We start from the raw sequence: 19,054 nt of genomic DNA, 5'->3' as shown, positions 1-19,054 counted from the left end.
GCAAGTCATTAATCATTAAGGAACTGTGTCCAGTAGGGCAATAATCTCATCAGGTACATGTAAGTCATTAATCATTAAGGTACTGTGTCCAGTAGGGCAATAATCTCACAAGGTGAATCATTAGCACCTTGAGGTAAGCTGAATTCTGTACACATACTTTAATTCACATTATTTGTCACTGATGGTGTGATCGAAAAAAGTGAACTTGAACTTGATAAAAAAAATTATCAATCTGAACTATATTTAAAGAAACTGGGAAATCTTATTTTAACCATATTGACTCACAAACTTTATGAATTGCAATTGATAGTGAAAAAAGGGATTTACAATCACTGCATACACTGTAGCTAAAATTGTATTTGTTGTACCATATTGCATTGTGCATCATCAATCAATGACCTGATGAATTTCTGTTATTGAGAGTTATCTCTCTTTTGCTGACTTGATTTTTTTTCCCTCCCAGTTACATCGTTAGTGTGGGGATTGTGGACAAGCTGACACAGTATTTCCGTAAAGTTCAGGGTCCGATTGATGACGATAGAGATGGGGCAGAGTTCTTACAGCATTGTCTAGGGCTTTTAGTAGCCATGACAAAGGTTATGTCTAAACGGTAAGTGTGCTTGGTAGATATTAAATGATACTGTATGGGATCAAGGTCATATATTTAATCATTTAATCTGTCTGTGCCAACGGTCAAGCCTAAATGGTAAATCTTTGTGGTAGCCATGACAAAGGTCATATTTAAACAATATGTCTGATTAATGCAAAGGTCAAGTTTGTACTGTCTGTGACAAAGGTCATGTCTTGCCAGTACATACATGTATGTAAGTCTGTGTGGTAGCCATGACAAAAGTTATTTCTTACAATGTTTTTGTTTGTGTCAAAGGTCATGTAAAAAGTAATTTGACATTTAATACTTTTTAGATTTCGTAGTTTCTGTTTTTAGGTCACCTGAATGACTCAGGTGACCTATTGCTATTTATGTGCGTCCGTTGTCGTCTGTTAACAATTGAACATTTTTAACTTCTTGATAACTACCCTTCCAATTCTTTTCAAATTTGATATGAATCATCTTTGGGAATAGGGGACATAAAATGTAAATTTCAAGACTCCTGTATCCTCAGGGCCATAGGGGTACGGCAAAAACTGCCAAAAATTAACCAATTTTAAAAAACTTTTTCTCTACAACCACACATATACACGTATAAGAAAAACTAAATGAACAGTTATGTAGAGCAGGAAGGCCTCTACCAAAATTGTAAACTTCCCTGGGCTAGAGGATCAAACTCCAGGGCAGGACTAAACTTGATATATAGAGTTTATGTGTAAAACATTTAGATAACATCTTCTTTAATGCTATTAATACTAAATTGAAACTGAGTATTTGGAAGGACTAAGTAATCTATTACCAAAATTGTAAATTTCATGATCCCAGGGTTTTGGTATCGGAGTGGGGCCAAAATGGTCATAGTGATTAAATGTGTGTGTTAACATTTGAACATTTTTAACTTCTTGATAAATACTCTTCCAAGTCTTTTCAAATTGGAAAGAAGCATCTTTTGGACAAGGGGGACTTAAAGTGTAAATTTTAGGACTCCTGCACCCCCAAGAACTTTGGGGCAGGACAAAAACTAAATTGAAACTTATTGAATATTTAGATGGAGCAGGTAGTCCTTTACCAAAATTGTAAATTTCATGATCTCAGGGGAAGGGTTTTGGCACAGGGTGAGTCCAAAATTACCAGTGATTATTGTCTTCATCATTTGAAAGACTTCTTTAATTTTGCTAAAAATTAAATGCATATTTAGGAAAAGCGGAATGGGATGTACCAAAACTTTGAATTTCGCAACCCGGAGCTCTGACTCTAGGGTGGGTTCAAAATAGTAATACATTATAAGATATATTTAATATGTAAAGTCTTTCCTCAGTATAGGCACTTTCTGAGTCATTATTTTGTGTTTTAAGAACACATCTTGTTTTATACTGCTGTTGAATATTAGAATTTAGGTTTGATATGCAGAACAGGAAAATTATTACAAATTTCATAGCCATTGGAGCTAGTGATACTTATTTAAGTAATACTCGGGTAACTGATAGATATATATATGAAACAGATATTGATATATATATGTAACAGATATTGATATATATATGAAACAGATATTGATTTGAAAGAAAATCTTATCTGAGTCTTTGTCCCAACTTAAGAACCACTCATCCAATTTTAAATTGAAATTGGCACAAAACCTGATCAAACAAAGGGTGATGTCCCTTCCTAGTTTAAAGAGGATAATCGGTAAATATAGGATGGGGCATTTGAAATCTTCCAAAATAGTCATCCAACCAGAAAAGACAAAGCTTATATGGAATCGTTTTTCTGTACAGGTAGTGTAATAACTTTGTTCAAATGGTGGCCATGTTGTCAAAAGTGTCCACAGCCTATGGAGGTTTGATGTTATACCCTAGATTTAGAATTTACAAGGGAAATGTTTTCAAGAACAAGGTTGCAATTAGTGTTCGAGAGTCGGAAGAAATTTACAATCGATTATCGAATCGAATCAGAGGTATCTTTTCGATTCATTATCGAGATTATACAGAGAATTCAGATTAATTTGTTTAGTAGTATTAAATAACTAACAACAAGGCAACAGTTTTATTTTCACCTTTAATTTCTAAATTATTTAAAAAAAAATTCTTAACTGAATTATCAACGTTTCGACTTTTGTTTTTGTCTGCTTTATCAATATTGTGGCCATGATATTTGTCAAGATGGAATTGTAAGTTCCAATGCCCAAGGAAATATCAATAAATGTATACAAGAAAATTATGATAAATTTCATATACATGTACCTGGTTTTGGAATAGAAATAACACATGTATATTCAATAAAATTACTTTGAACTAAAAACAAACAAGCTTGTGATCACAGGCGTAGGCAGTTTTATCTGTAAAGGTCTACCATGTAAACAACCACAGGTTCGCTACGCTCGTGAAGCTCAGTGGTTGTTGTTTAACTTGTAGACCTTTACAGATAAACTGCAGACTCCTGTTGTTTCCATATCTGTTATGTTTGCTAGGTGGTCCTTCGTTTTTCTTCATGTACATGTATACAAAATACTTCCAGACAACAGAACGCATTGCACCGGAATACAGATAGATCTCTGCGCTGTCGGCCATTGTACACTATTTAATTTTAGAGTTATCGCCCGTTCCGCAAATTAAAAGAAAAAACCAATTGAAACTGGCGCAATAAGTGTTTACCAGCTATCGGTCTTAGATTTCAGCTATCGATTGTCACCATCGGTAGCAATCTAACGACGATATTCGATGGTCGGCGACTATCGCTGAATCAATAGTTACAATTGATCAAATTAATGCAAGAAATCCTCATAGATACAGATTGTTCAAACCTTGCGGGTCAGCATGAGACCACAATAGGAGTCTCTCAAGTTTTTCACAGGATTATATGAGGTAAAATCTTTGCATTATGGTAGTATAATATTCAAACATTCTTACAGTAAAACTCATTTAGTACAAACACAGATACAGCAAACTAACAGATATAATGAAGTTTTTGATTTACAATGTTTTTTTAAGGGTCTGTAAGGGACCAATGCTAAAAGCAGATATTTTCCCCAATTTTTGCTTTAAACTTCCCAAACAATGAAAACAAATCAAAGCAGGGTAGCCTTATTGTTCATAAATCTCCTTCACAGGCTCACAGATTAATAAACCTAAAAAAAATTTGGCCATTGCTTATTTAAATGAGTTAAGCTTTGACCAAATTGAAAGTCAGAAGGAGTCCAACTTTACCTTAATGCACTGGGTTGGTTTTTTCCCTACGTCTTTGTATGAAATGTTTTCCCAAGCAAATGTCACTATTTTTTCCCAATTGGAAAGGCCCAGGATCTTGAAAACAGGACCTAAAAAATCCCTCTTTTAATCCTTGGCAATGTTCTTCATGTTTCCTTATTTAGAAATTTGTTAGGACATTAGCAAATTTAGGGATACAACGAACTGATTTTCATTCCTCAGATGCATTTAAACAATGTATTTGTACCTGTTCATAATGATTTTTTCCCCTAGAGAATCCTTTTTATTACATGTGATTATTTACCATATTTATTGGATTGTTTCTACTTCTGTTTTCCATCTAACATCCCTCACAACTACAATTTTAGATGATCATTTGTTTGTTAGAAATCACTCATAATTAATACTGTCTATTTATAATTTTAAATTATTGTGGGTACCCATCAGTTCAAAATACCCACAAACAAGCACATGTGTTTGCATAAGTGGCAAGCAAGCCCTGCTTTAGGTGTTAAAAATTCCACTCAAGCCTATTTCAAGTATGTTGTTAATTCCTAAAACTAGCCAAACCTAAACAAATGTTTATTTTCATCAAATATGAATCAAAGGTGACACAATGATTATCATTTCCTTTCCTGTGAAATTTTATATAATTGAAAAAAAAATTATGGTCAGTTTAAATTGTATTATTGGATCAGCTGTCAGATTTCAAAATGGCTGACTCGAACATTACACAACTATAAGCTGTACTATGTCCTCAAAAGCGAAATTTTGCACTAATAATAAAAGTAAGTAATTGCAAGTGTTTTTTTTAAAAGTAGTGAACTTAGATGAATATGGGTGGGGGCATTTATTTGCTCTCCTCATACTGAATTCATTGTAAATTGTAGAAATCATTCATTATATGGATATAGCGAATTGCAGATCCATTGGACCCCAGGGATTTGCTGTAACAGAGTTTTACCATATGTATATGTAACTTATAGTTATGAAGTTATGAACCCATGAGCAGGAGAGGGTGTGCACTAAATATCCAGTGATTGGTTGTTTGAATAATGTATATAAGCACCTTGAAACATGTTGTGTATGTATAGCTGTTAAACTGCTATTAGTGTTCCAACCATAATATCTTATTGTTGTGTTAGTAAGGCAACTCAGGTAAATGTCATGGCCCATGAGCCTCATCATCTCATACAGCAAGCTTTTTTTTTCCTGGTGGAAGAAGTGATAAAGTATTGTTGTAACAGTTGAATATACTGCAATCAGAGTGGCCTTACTACCACTGAAATGAGATTCCTATTTGATGTTGTTTGCATTATACCACATCTGGAATATCAGCAAGAACCATAAGTACGGTTTTCATCTTCCAAATTTTGCAAAACCACAGCGACAGTAAATCCCATCTGTCTATTAGTCATTTCTGTCACAAACACTTCAACCTGGCCTTGCAAGTACTTTAAATTCAGGCTTCATATTTGACATGCACATTCCCATGACAATTCCTGATAGATACCAAATGGAACCAATGCCCCCTGCATAAAAGCTGACATGAGGAACCAAAAATAAAATTCAGACGTATGCAGCTGCGACTTGATATTTACACAAAAGCAGTGCAGGATTGTTTTTTTTTTACTGGACCTCAATTTATTTGGTCTCTACCAGATCTCATTGTTACAGGTGTAGAAAAAAAAATGTTACAGGTGTAAAAGTTTAATTGCTGAATGATTGATATCATGCACTGGTGATTCCTTATAAAAAGTATCCAATTATGTGCTATTTGTCAATATTAAATCAAATTTTCCCAAATATGAATACTATATTCAAAGAGAAGTATCAAATCTGTTAATAAAACAGAGATTGTTTTTCTGATTTGACCTCTTCTTCACCTCTTCTCTTCAATGTAGAGTCATCTTTAAAATGGCATATTAAGCATGAAATGTAAAATATAATCAGATTAGGGTTTAATATCAGTGGCAAGCTCCATTCAGTATCTCTATATATTTTTCTGTCATTTCTGTGATCTTCAACATCAAGATGGAGTTAAGGTTTATAATGAGATAAATACAAGTAAAGACGATTTACGCATTGGACTGAAATCCCTTCCCATGAAGAGTGAGGTCTAACTACGGTAATCTTACGCTATGTGTACATTTAGTTACTTTTGATACACATGTATATACATTGAAATTCAATGACATTCTGCAGAGTGCAAAATCCAGCTCGATGACCAATCTGTTTACATGTAACATAGATGTTGATATTTCATACAGAATTATATGCTTAGAACCTGCACATGCAACAATTCAATTACTGTAAAACGCGCTTATAGTGAAGTGCTGAGGACAAACAATTACTGTAAAACGCACTTATAGTGAAGTGCTGAGGACGTATAATTTTGATTCATTATATTAAACATAGAAATTGATCATTATATCCATGAGTAAGTTCATAATATGTTTTAAAACTACTGGGACTGAATATCACTTTGCTGTAAGTGTGAATTCATTATGTTCTCTGTAATTGTGTTTTACTGTAGTGAATCCTTCAACACAATCATTGGTCAAATATACTAGTACAATTGACAAAATTTTCACATTTAATTGAAATGTTATATTTCTTTAGAAAATTATGATTTGTTGTTAGTTTATTTTATCTGACAATCTAAAAATACAAAATTGTTCTCCAAGAATTAAACATTTTTATATTTCCCGATCTGGAGTTGTAAAATCAAAAATAGAAAGAGAAAACTACATCACTTGTCTAATGGTGTCATTTTGTTAGCCACAGTAAAAATCCACCATATCCAAAATACTCTGGATTATGTTGTGTGTCTTTTGAACACTTAGTGTATCCGTATCATATCAAGCACACTCGTGACTAGTCACTGGACTGTGCTTGTTACTCTAGTCACTGGACTGTGCTTGTTACTCTAGTCACTGGACTGTGCTTGTTACTCTAGTCACTGGACTGTGCTTGTTACTCTAGTCACTGGACTGTGCTTGTTACTCTAGTCACTGGACTGTGCTTGTTACGGTGTGTGTACTTATAGAAAATGACATTTCATTTGTTTAAAAAAAAATCAATTAAAGATGTGACAATAAATAGTAATGTTAAATTTACAAAATTTAGATATATTGAGATAAAATTCTTTCAAATTGGTTTGAAAGTCTGAAAAGACAAAATCACAGATGAACAGCTGACTGCACAGTGACATAGATCATGTTGATTAACAGGTTAACAGGAAAAGATACATATCTCTAATGATGTCAAACGTAAATTTAAGACACATGATGTACTGATATGGGTACACAAGGTTTGTGTTGGTGCAGCATATGCTGAGCTTCACATACTGTAAATCATCAAATTACCAGTAACAGGTGAATTAATGAAAATCTTTGTATTAACTCAGCAGATCCGGCCAAAGGCTCAAGTGAGCTTTGTACATTGCCAGTAGTGTTGTAAAATTTTCTTAATTTCATCTTCTCAAAAGCAATGGGTCAGTTTCAGCCAAACTTGGCACAGAGTATCCTTGGTCCAGATTCAAGTTTATTCAAATGAAGGGCCATCTCCCCTTCCAAAGGGGGATAATCAAGAAAATGTCAAAATTATGAATTTAAAGGTCCTCTCATTAACCACTTAGCCAGAAAAGGTGAAACTTACATCACATGTATGTGGAAGTTCCCTGATTCAAGTTTTTTTTTTTTTTTTTAGCTCACCTGAGCTGAAAGCTCAAGTGAGCTTTTCTGACCGCCTGTAGTCTGTCCATCTGTAAACATTTTACATTTTCAACTTCATCTCTAGAACCACTGTGCCAATTTCAACCAAACTTGGTAAAAGGCATCCTTAGGTGAAGGGCTTTCAAGTTTCTTCAAAATGAAGGGCCATGTCCTCTTTAAAGGGGAAATAATCACAAAAATGCAAAACTAGGGTGGGGTCATATAAAAATCTTCTCAAGACCACTGGGCCAGAAGAGCTGAAATTTACGTAAAAGCCTCCTGACATAGTACAGATTCAAGTTTGTTAAAATCATGACCCCTGGGGGTAGGGTTGGACCACAATAGGTTATCACAGTTTTACATACAAATATATAGAAAACATCTTGAAAATCTTTTTCTCAAGAACCACTCGGCCAGAAAAGTTTACATTTGCACGAAATCTTCCTGACATAGTGCAGATTCATGTTTGTTAAAATCATGCCTCCGGGAGTAGGTTGGGGCCACATTAGGGATCAAAGTTTTACATGCAAATATACGCAGTTGTGTTAAGTAGGGCCATAGAAATATGTCAGGGGAAAAAAGCATTAATAAACAGATCAATTTTCGACAAATTCTGTACACACAACCCTTTTATACCAAAACAATATGTATATATAATTAAGTGCATATTGACCTCCCATACATTTTTCACCAGACCGACAATCTCTACATCAGCTGCATATCACGTGATCAAATATCAAGATAAAATCGCACCGTGTATGTATAAATCGTTCCATTGGCATGATATCCAGATATCAATGCAAGTTGAAGTTGATATAACTTCAAAGCACATTAATTTCTTAATTTGAAAAGTGATGAGAGCAAGTTTATAGTGACTTGTAACTTGTAATTTTTGCATTGAATATGCGAGATGCAGCGATTTTTGCATATATGAAGTTGAATCTAGCCTGAAAAACATGTTTTCTGTTGAAGACACAACTTGCTCCCCTAACTTTCCTTTTGCACTGAAGTTCTCATGTCACATAAATCAAATATCTTTCACTCAAAAACCTTGGGGTGTCGTGCCAATGATGGAATTTTTATGTACGGAAACCCTGTTTATGCAAATGAGTCCATTGTGAAAGTCATTATACGTGCACATTAGGGACGATATCAAGATCGCAATATAATATGGATATTACTTTAGTATGTATGTTATATTAAGAAGAAATTGAAACTATTTCAATATCAAAGATAATTAATATAACCCATTTGACAAAAACTTTTACACGATTACGGTTCATCGTTTGACAGTGGTGGTAAATAACGAAAAAATATTTTGACATTTCCAACCGCACAAGGACTGTAGATATGTGTGTCATGGCCTTCGTCATGATGTATTTTTCATTGTGACGTCCTGTAATGTGCCAGTGCGGTAAAGTACATTTTTTACAGCACGGGTATTTATGGAGAAAGCCTTAACTCAGCCACGTATAGGGAAAATCTTTAAATATGGGCCAAAGTGACTGAGATGAGCGATGTGTCCCGTGGGCCTCTTGTTTGAAGTCGTGTCTCCCAGGGATAGAGTGGGGCAACAATAGGGATTAAAAGTTGTACATGAGGATAGATAGGAAACTCTCAAGAACAACAGGGCCGTAATTAGTCATATTGCATGATTAGTCATATGCAAGCATTTTCAGGTTGTTTGGATTCAAGTTTGGTCAAATCATGGCCACCGGGGCTGGGTAGAACTACAATAGGGTGACAAAGTTTTAACGAAGTTGTACATGCTAGAATTGGGGATCAATTTTTACATAGTACATGAATATAGAAAAAAAGTCTTTCAAAAAATCTTTTCCAGAACTCAGCAATAAGACCATGCATATTGTAATATTGTTATAGATGCATTCATGTGTTGTGTCAATACAAATTTGGTCAAGTCGTGACCCTGTGGAGCTAGAGTGGGGTCAAATTTTTTTATGGGAATAAAGAGGGTGAAAAGCCTTTTTAAAAGTTGATGAAGAACAACAGGGCCAATGTGACTCATGTGAGTATTGTGGGGCCTCTTGTTGATTTTAGCCAAAACTCAAGATCTTTTCTAATAAATATTTATCATCAATTTTGTTGTCATAAACTCACATTTTTAACTTCTCTCAAGAGCCATTCACTAGGCCAAAATCAACTAAACCTATGCCATATTCTCTCTCCCTTATGTGGAAATTGTTAGGAAATATCGATTAGTTGAAATAATCTTTGGATATATAATGAAAAACTTCGCAAGAGATACTGGACCAGAAAAGTAAGAACTTATATCTTCTTGAACATTGTTACAACTAAAACTCTCAGGGCCAGGGTAAAGTCACGATAAGGGTAGTTTTGTACAGGAAATTTCTTTAGAAATATATCAAGAACCAGGTGTGTCAAATTGATATGCAAGCATCCTGATGTAGTTTCAAGTTTGTTCATTGAGTCATGAACCCGAGGAAGGGGTCACAATAGAGGTTAAAAAATTTAAATAAAACACGCAGGAAATTTCAGTTTCAAAAATCTTTATTAAAGGGACTGATTCACGATTTTCCCCCAAATTTTGTTTTTCACTTTAAATGATCAAATTATACAGTCCAATATGTTTAGAAGGTTTCATAAAAAGATTAATGTTTTTTATCATGACAAAAGCTCATTATAGAGAGTTTATTATTTGTTTTGAAAACAAAGATTGAGGTGTGTTAATTATTGTTTATGAAATTTTCTAAATAAATGGATATTGACCCAAGTTTATTATACCCCCCGCAACAAGTTGTGGGGGGGGGGGGGGGGGGGGGGGGGTATACTGGAATCGGGTTGTCCATCCGTAGACGCAATGGTTTCCGGGCTCTAAAGCATTATCCTTTCCACCTACTGTCACCATATCATATATATGGACTACCCATGGGATGAAGATGTTCCCTATCGATTTTGGGGTCAAAGGTCAAGTGCACTGGACATCGAAGTAGCAATATGGTTTCCGGGCTCTAAAGCGTTATCCTTTCCACCTACAGTCACCATATCATACATATGGACTACCCATGGGATGAAGATGTTCCCTATCGATTTTGGGGTCAAAAGGTCAAAGGTCAAGCGCACTGGACATTGAAGTAGCAATATGTTCAGGATGTTACTTCAACAGGGGTTTGAATATTTTACATTGGAGAAGGAAAAACATTGTATGAAAATCTTCCTGTGTTACAATATGACTGCAATTTGGCTTTATGATATTTATGTATTTTCAAACATTGTATATACAGTTTGTTCAAACCATCCACCCCACCACCTGACACAGGGCAATGAGGAGCCGTAAAGGTTACACTATGTTTTTTGTGCCCCTGTCAAGAAATGGCTAAGACTTATGATGTTACCCTTTTCCATCATTGCATCATAATTCAGTTTCTGTTCATTATCTCTGCTACATATGCACATTTTTCAACTAAAATTTGATATATAGATACACCATGACTATATATGCAGGTCAAGATTTTATTTGGCTCTAGCTTCATTTGGTTGAATAAATTTTAACAGAGTTGTGCCCCTTGGACAACCAATTCATAGTTTCCACTAATTATTGCGGTTATGCATGGACAATTCTGAATGGAAATTTGGGATATGGATATATCTTGAGATCACACAGGTCATTGAATTGAAATTTTGGGATATACATATGCAGGTCAAATTTATATCTGGTTTCATGCAGTCTAATAATTTTTGGAGATTTAATGAGCCACTTGGACTTTTTAAAAATTTCCAACAATCCAATGATGTAGACATTTTGAATTGATCAATGTTGATTTAGATATATCACTTACTTATATAGGCCTGGTTGGATCACTCTTGGCAGGGTTGCTGTCCTTGGGCGGGGGCATTCATGTCACTCCGGCACATCTAGTTTAATCTTCTCATCAACATATAGTTGAGCATCTATGTATAGTATAGGATCAGATTTGTTAGAATTATGACCCCAGGGGCTGTAGTGGGCCTACTACAAGGATTCAAATCATTCCAATGGCAACAAAATAACTTAAGTCATTCAATATATAGTTTATATATTAATTTGTCCAATTGCCATATTGTGGCCTGTATTTTGGCCTTTATGAGTGGTCTAAATTTGAGACACATCTTTCTATGAGCAAGGTAATTCAGGTGAACATCTCTTATTTATTGTTAAAGTAACTTTAGTTCGAGAGTGTTCTGCTCACTATATAGACTGTCTGTGCTGAATTAATGGGCCTGTATGTTGTTTCTTTAAAATATGTCGTTAATCCACAGGGCTACATCTGCTAAATAGGAATTCTTTATATTAAGCACATTATGATATTTGTATTAATCATTTAGAAATTAGGAATACTTTGAAACTTGTTTTTACTGAACATTAGTCATAGGAAAGAGGGCTTTGAATCTTGTCATAAAAAGCAGATACATCTCAACACTGAATCCCTGCTGATGTCCATAGATGTCCAGTCTGTCTTTGGGGACCTGACTTTATACCAGTCTCACTGGCAGCTTGTCAACATTTTTACCCTGATCTGACTTTTGCTGCCAGACACCTCTGTAGTTGGTTGAATTTCCTAGGTTTTCCCTGTAAGCTGTAATTACAGTCATGCATCTGTTTTGTGCTTTGTCATATCCACGTTCCATGTATCACTTGTCTAGTGTTTAGGTCGAGAAGGGACCTGTAATTATCTGGCTGGAGCAGTATGGGGACCTGTTATTATCTGATGAGGGCAGTCAACTTATGACAATGATGAGTCGGGAGTTCCCATGGTGTGTAATTATCTGTTGTTTGGGGGAGGGAACCAGGAAACCTGATACTGATCCCCAGGGGAGATAGCCTGAAGATCAGAAAATCAGAAGTGCACTTCATCAAATTTGTTCGAACAGATTACATTGTTTTAATAAAAAAAATATGCATATATTCATATCTGCAGAATTTCATATTCATATTTACTATTTACCAAAAACTGAATATTGTTTTATCCAGTTATGTATCATAACCTCGATGTACATTACATAATTATATTTGATATGTCATTGACATTTGCAAATTATATGCTGGAAAATGTGGTATAATTCTTTTAAGTCAAAGACATTCTGAGTTGGTTGACACAAGAAGTATATTACATCATGTAGTACTATTCCATGTCAGAGCAGGGGGGACCCCTCCTGCAGGCCAAAGCAGGGACAAAATCCCTCCAGGAAGAGACACAGATTTTAATTATCAGGCTTTGTGAGAGGTGCATGAAGTAAACAGTATGCTCAAATGAACACATCTGTCATAATTTATTCATAGTTAAATATGAATTTAATTTTCAAAAGTGAAACACATTTCTATAAAATTGGTTGAAAACATTTTCTGATTTATTTTTTTTATTCATGCATAAAAAATCTGTCCAAATTGCCCAACTGTTCCTATATTTATTTTTGGCTCTATGTTTAGAGCATGATAGATATTGTTACATCTGTCGCTGAAGGTTTCTCTAATGAAAATTCGGATAAAAAATCATTTCTCTTCAAGGTATCTGAATTGTCCAATTAACTGTCTTTCATTAGTGCCAATGAACCATGTATGTGATTTTATGTCAGAGACAATTTATCATTTCATATTTCTATGAAGGAAATAAAAAATGTTATATTGACAGAATGGAGTGAGAATGTAATTTTGAGAGGAAATGTGTTTTCAATTGCACAAAAAAACCACCATGAATGCAATTATTGCCTCTTCTTTCTGCTGCATACAACTTTACATTTATGTAACATTGTTCAGGTAATCTATGATTAAATCTAACGTGCAGGTGTTTTTTCCATGTGTTTTCACAGTTGATATCTTAATTAAGGTAATCCTATTTCAGACGAAAAAAGAAAAATCATCCAAACAAAACGAGATTTCCAATTTTCTTGTTCGCTGATACAGATTGTGATAAAAAATACTGTGTGTTCTTTGATCATGAATTATTGAAAGTTAAATTGTTTGGCCATTATTTTTTTTAGTTGAAAAGTTTAAAATATCATGGCTGCTGTCTAGTAAAGTTTGTTACTTACAGAAAGAGTAACAGCTATAGGTAAACTGCCTACCTTCACGGTGACTGCACTGCAGTTATATTTTCATTTTGAAGTTTCTCATTAAAGTACTGTTTGTTGTTTACTCAGATGGAGGATGTGGAATATCTGCAGACAACAGAAACATTTTGTGTGTATTTTATATTGAATAGAATTTTATCTAGGAAATGTGAAACCATTGGAGATTGTTACTGACAGTTCATCTGATTCATTATACTTTTATATTTTTTCAGGGTTGTCTAAGATTGAGGATAATGAATTATTTATTTTTATATAAAACAAAATTGATTCTGAATTCCAAAAGTTAGTAGCTTTAAAACCAAAAGCATGCTGTTGCAGATACTAAAAAACGGAATAATTTTGATGATGGTTTTTAGTAAAATGGATTTGAGTTCCAGGTTGTCATTATTCCACCAAATTAGCCCATTTCATGTGGGCCCAATAGCTGGCATTAAAACATAATATTATATTCCTTGCATGTGTGCATTTCTAGGATAGAAAAAAATACAAAATCTGTGCAAGATAGAAAATTGGTTTAATTGTAAACACTGTGGCCGCCAAGTAGCAGCGATATTAAATTATCTGCTCAAATGACCAATGACAATGATAACACATTAGGCCTGTCAGAATAATTCCTAGCTTTACATTCCTAATCTATATCAAATATGACAACCTTAAATCTCGCCAAATTATATTGCAGTGAATGATTAAGTTAGGCAGCCTCATCATATTCCGTCTGGGATTGCCTAATGGTTCGTTTGGGGGGACTTATTGCAGGCCATCATTCGATTACACACTGGACTTAAATCTCATTTCAGCCCTCCCCAAGCACCAGGCTTCACCAGCCACTACAATTCATATAATATTGATAAAATATGATTCATTTATGGATAGAAAATAATATGTTCTTCATACTGAAAATACAATTAAATCCCACAAGATATAATTAGAGCTGTCGCATTTATCTGATAAATCTATTTAAGACTATCATTTTTTGTAAATAAAGACCAATAATTTAATGTTTCCCAATGTTTTATGGTTTTGTGTTTGCTCTCACATCTGATGCAAGATTTCTTTTCTGCATTTCTGCAGAGCAAAATTTGGAGATTTCTTTCTACTTTATCTGTTTCTTTCCCCCATAAAATGATTAGTAATATTCACAATAATGATAATTTGTAAAAGATTCAGGTGTTTCTATCTGATACATGTACAATCCATAGACTTTTGGAGGGATTAGAGAGATATTCTGCATATTATGAAACCGATGTCTTTGTGAGTATTATGGGAGTATGAAATCGATGGAAGCATGGGGTTGTTTGTGTAAATGGCAAAGCTGATAATGCCAAAATTATCCTCATACTTCGTTGTTTTTATTTACACTCCCCTACCCCCTTACAATACAAACAAACTAGATATTTATTCCTTATCTTTATATTTTGTAGTTTTTATATAGACCTAGATGTGAAGTTTAAAGGTCACTTGTGTGTCACGCTGTTTATATGGAGAATTATTAACAATGAAACATCAAAGATTAATTACTGACAAAACTTTCAATAAGTAAAGGTAACTACAGTTGAACTTCTGTATCTAGAACACTGATATCTCAAATACCTTGGATATGTCGAAGTAATTCAAAAGTCCCAACCACTTATTCTTCAAGAATCTTACCCTTGATATCTCATATCCTTGGATATCTCAAAGTTTTTTCTCAGTCCCATCGAGTACGATGTAGCGAGGTTTGACTGTATTAGTTGATATAAAATATCAGGCTTATACATGCATGGCTGCTAAAATAAAGTTCCCAATATTATGTACTTTGAAGAAAATGTTTATATGATTTTAAAAGCATGATACTAAGTTGAGGGATAACTTCATACATTTGTCATGTTGCTACAGACTTGCATCCAAGTATCATAACAGTATGTAATACCTTTTTGTCATGTCAATGAAATGTGACCAGCACCAGTGAGTATTTCATTAAAAGGCTATGTGACATCGAGTTTTATCTGAATGTTGATGGAAACAATAGAGATTATTGGAATACAATGTCAAATAATCCAACTTAATTGACCGAAGATTCTAGGGTATTTTAATGTTTTGACTCAGCATTACCAGTATGATGCATAATCAAAGCATCCATGGTACAACTTGTTGTCGGCTATCAAAGCATCCGTGGTACGACTTAACCTTGCATGGTTATCGATTTCCATTTTCGCTTACAGCCACAACTGCCAATTCCCCCTGTGTGTCTATATGTGTCCTTTCTCTACTACTATATATGTCATGTTTATGGAACTTGTTGATTCAAATAAATATACTAAAATTATTCAAATAGCAAAGGCAATATGTTAGACAATGGTAGCAGTTTGTTTGGTGTGGGTTAAACATTGGAGTGTTATGTTAGACAATGGTAGCAGTTTGTTTGGTGTGGGTTAAACATTGGAGTGTTCAGTTAAGTAGATCATTTCTATGTTTTAGGATTGCTGCTATTTTTGAGAAAAAGAAACTTGAGGACCCAACTCAACTGATCAGTACGTACGAAGCAACAGAGCTTGTGGGCATCGTGTCCCTGCTGTACGGCATGCTGCTTCACTCAGGGGCTCCCAGCAGAGGTGAACTCTCACCCCCTGAGTTACCCCAGCACACTTTGGCTGTCATACTAACAGGGATAAAGATGTTGAACAATATGGCCACATTCAGCTTGGAGATGCTTCAGGTAATATGTTCTTTTCCATTTTTGCATTTGCTCATTGCGCATTCAGTTTGTGATCACTGTTCATAGTTTTGTATTCACCATTCATGCTCACCTTTCAAAAAGCATTCGGCGTTGGCCCACCTAGCATTCACCATACGCTCAGCGTTCATTCAATGTTCACTTACTAATCAGTTCTTGTTTCTTCATTATCATTCAGAACTCCAAAGTGAAAGTAGAATTTGAAACCATGCCTGTATAATTTCTGGATGTCATTACATTGCTGATTATGAGGCTGTATTCTTTCCTATTTCACATACAATATCAATGCATAAAAAAATCAAATAACACATGAAAGTTTCAATGTATTATTAGTCAAAGTCTATTACCAAGATATTAATTGCCCCAATATTCTTGATTTAAATTATCATGAAAATGCAAAGAATTCTAAATATCATAGAATATGATACCAAGCATGTATTTTTTTCATGTATCTGTACATGTGATACTGTACACAGTGTACATGTAATTTGTTTTTATTTGCACATGCTTGCTACATGTGACACGTACTGTTAAATTTACCAGTATTTTATGAGCAATATACATTCATTACATGCACTGTACTTTGTTTAGATTGAACATATATTGGGAGCTATTTCCTGATTGTTTTAATCTATTTTTGAGTCAACAACTGAAGAATTTTTCAAAGCTTTATGGGCCCATGATTTGAGTCATTGAATTCAAAGCACCTGCTCTTGAGCAAGTTTAAGTCATTGACCTAAAACAGTGTAATTAGACCAATACTCTTAATTAAACTGTATTCTTGATTAAAAAAGAAATTCATAAAGATGTAAATTTTAAGGTACCAGTGATTTTAATTTATGTTTTAAAAAGTAGGTTTTGAAATGAAATTAACTTATACTGTTCAACAATCTAATTAAAATTAGATCCTTTGATCTGCTCACGTTTACACAAGGATCTAACGAAACTGCATATAGAGGTGAAATCTAGTAACCTTTTAGTCTAACCAATCAGTGCATTGGCTATTAAATCAATCTAATTAAATTGGCTGTTCAACTGTATGTATGAATGTTATAGTAAGTCAACAGCGAAGGACTATAGGCATTTGCTGTGATTAATCATGAATAATTATCATTAAACATGGTAGATAACTTTTTTGAATAATCAATTAATTATTTTTCGAATCATTAATTGCTGTTTGATTAATCATATGCAAACTATTTTTTCTTCATGCAGGAAATATCAACAGTTTTTATATAAATGTATATCTGAATATGTGCATGTTCCCGTACTTGTACAAATGTATCATATCTTTCTCACAACATTGAGGTTTTTATTTTTATTTTCTTCAGGAAGTGTTCACAACCAAAACCAAGATAGCTTTTAATCTAATCTGGTGATGTCTGCACTACAAAAGTTATTCATTGATTAAATATACTTATCTTTTTTTCTTACCTGTTAATGCTATATAGTACAATGCAAGGAAGACACCCTAGACATTGGGAATAAATCTTTTATCAACGTTTGTGCACCATTCATGATCTGTGTTTGCTCATCATTAAATGTTCACCAAGTTGCGTTAAGCATTCACACACCATTCATTCAGTATTTGCTCACTCATTATTCGCTCACCATTCAAGTGGAAATTAGGGGCTCTATAAGGTGAAGCCGGAGGAAGGAGGAGGAGGTATTAGTCCCCATAGGACAGATCTAGATATAAATCACAAATTCCCATAATGTAATACAATGTACAGCTAGCTAAATCATTTCCAAATTACGCATACTTGTTTTAATGTCTATATTTAATTGATTGTGTAGACAGTATTATATAGGGGTGTAAAAACAATGGAAGTTACTGGGGTAATGCATTGTATACTGTAATGTGCAAGACCGATTATATGATTCCATTGTTTTCATAACCCAATGATATAAAACAACTAGATATTTATTCTTTCATAGCTAGGTCACCTGAGTCACTTGGGTGACCAAAACTATTGGTCTGCGTCAGTCGTCATTCGTTGTCCATTAACAATTGAACATTTTTCATTTCCACTTGATAATTACCATTACAATTCTTTTCAAATTTGGTATGAAGCATCTTTGGGACAAGGGGGACATAAATTGTAAATTTCAGGACTCCTGCACCCCTGTGGCCTTAGGGGCAGAACAAAAACTGCCAAAAAATGATCAATTTTCAAAAATCTTCTTTTAATAACTACACGTCTATAAGAAAAACTGAATGCATAGTCATTTAGAACAAGATACCAAAATTATAAATCTAATCCCCAGGTAGAGGATCTGGCACCAGGGCGAGGCCATATTTGGTATATAGTGTTTATGTGTAAAACATTTAAATAAAAATCTTCTTTTCATGTTATTGATACTAAATTGAAACTAAATATATAGATATATAGAAGTAGCAGGTAGTCCTTTACCATAATTGTAAATTTCTTGAAAGCATTGGTGGGTGTTTCCATTCAAATTATCATAGTGATTATTGTCTTTATCATTTGAAAGACTTCTTTATTTTCCTGATACTGAATTTAAAAAACTGAAGGTATGTTTAGGAAAAGCAAAAAGGAATATACAAAAATTGTGAATTTCACAACCCTTCAGAGTTCTGACTCTAGGGTGGGTCCAAAATAATATAAAATATATTATGTAAAGTGTTTTATCAGTATGGGCACTTTCAGGGACATTTGTGTTTTAAAAACATGTCTAATTGTTTTATACTGCAGGTGAATAT

General features: G+C 34.1%; 1 protein-coding gene across 2 annotated transcripts in view; it reads left to right on the top strand.

Annotated features, from left to right (window-relative positions):
- The window catches only part of LOC125649204 (S phase cyclin A-associated protein in the endoplasmic reticulum-like), an 89,871-nt gene that overhangs the window by 54,085 nt on the left and 16,732 nt on the right, over positions 1–19,054 (top strand). For both annotated transcript variants that reach the window (XM_056164862.1, XM_056164863.1), the window contains exons 24-25: positions 464–610; positions 16,074–16,311. In XM_056164862.1, coding sequence (XP_056020837.1) covers positions 464–610; positions 16,074–16,311 — 385 coding nt within the window. The remainder of the gene's footprint in view (positions 1–463; positions 611–16,073; positions 16,312–19,054) is intronic.

Source organism: Ostrea edulis, chromosome 5 (genome assembly GCF_947568905.1).
Source record: "Ostrea edulis chromosome 5, xbOstEdul1.1, whole genome shotgun sequence".
In the NCBI taxonomy this organism is placed as follows: Eukaryota; Metazoa; Mollusca; class Bivalvia; order Ostreida; family Ostreidae; genus Ostrea; species Ostrea edulis.
Note: the sequence above shows the minus strand (reverse complement) of the source record. Positions and strands in the feature narration are given on the sequence as shown.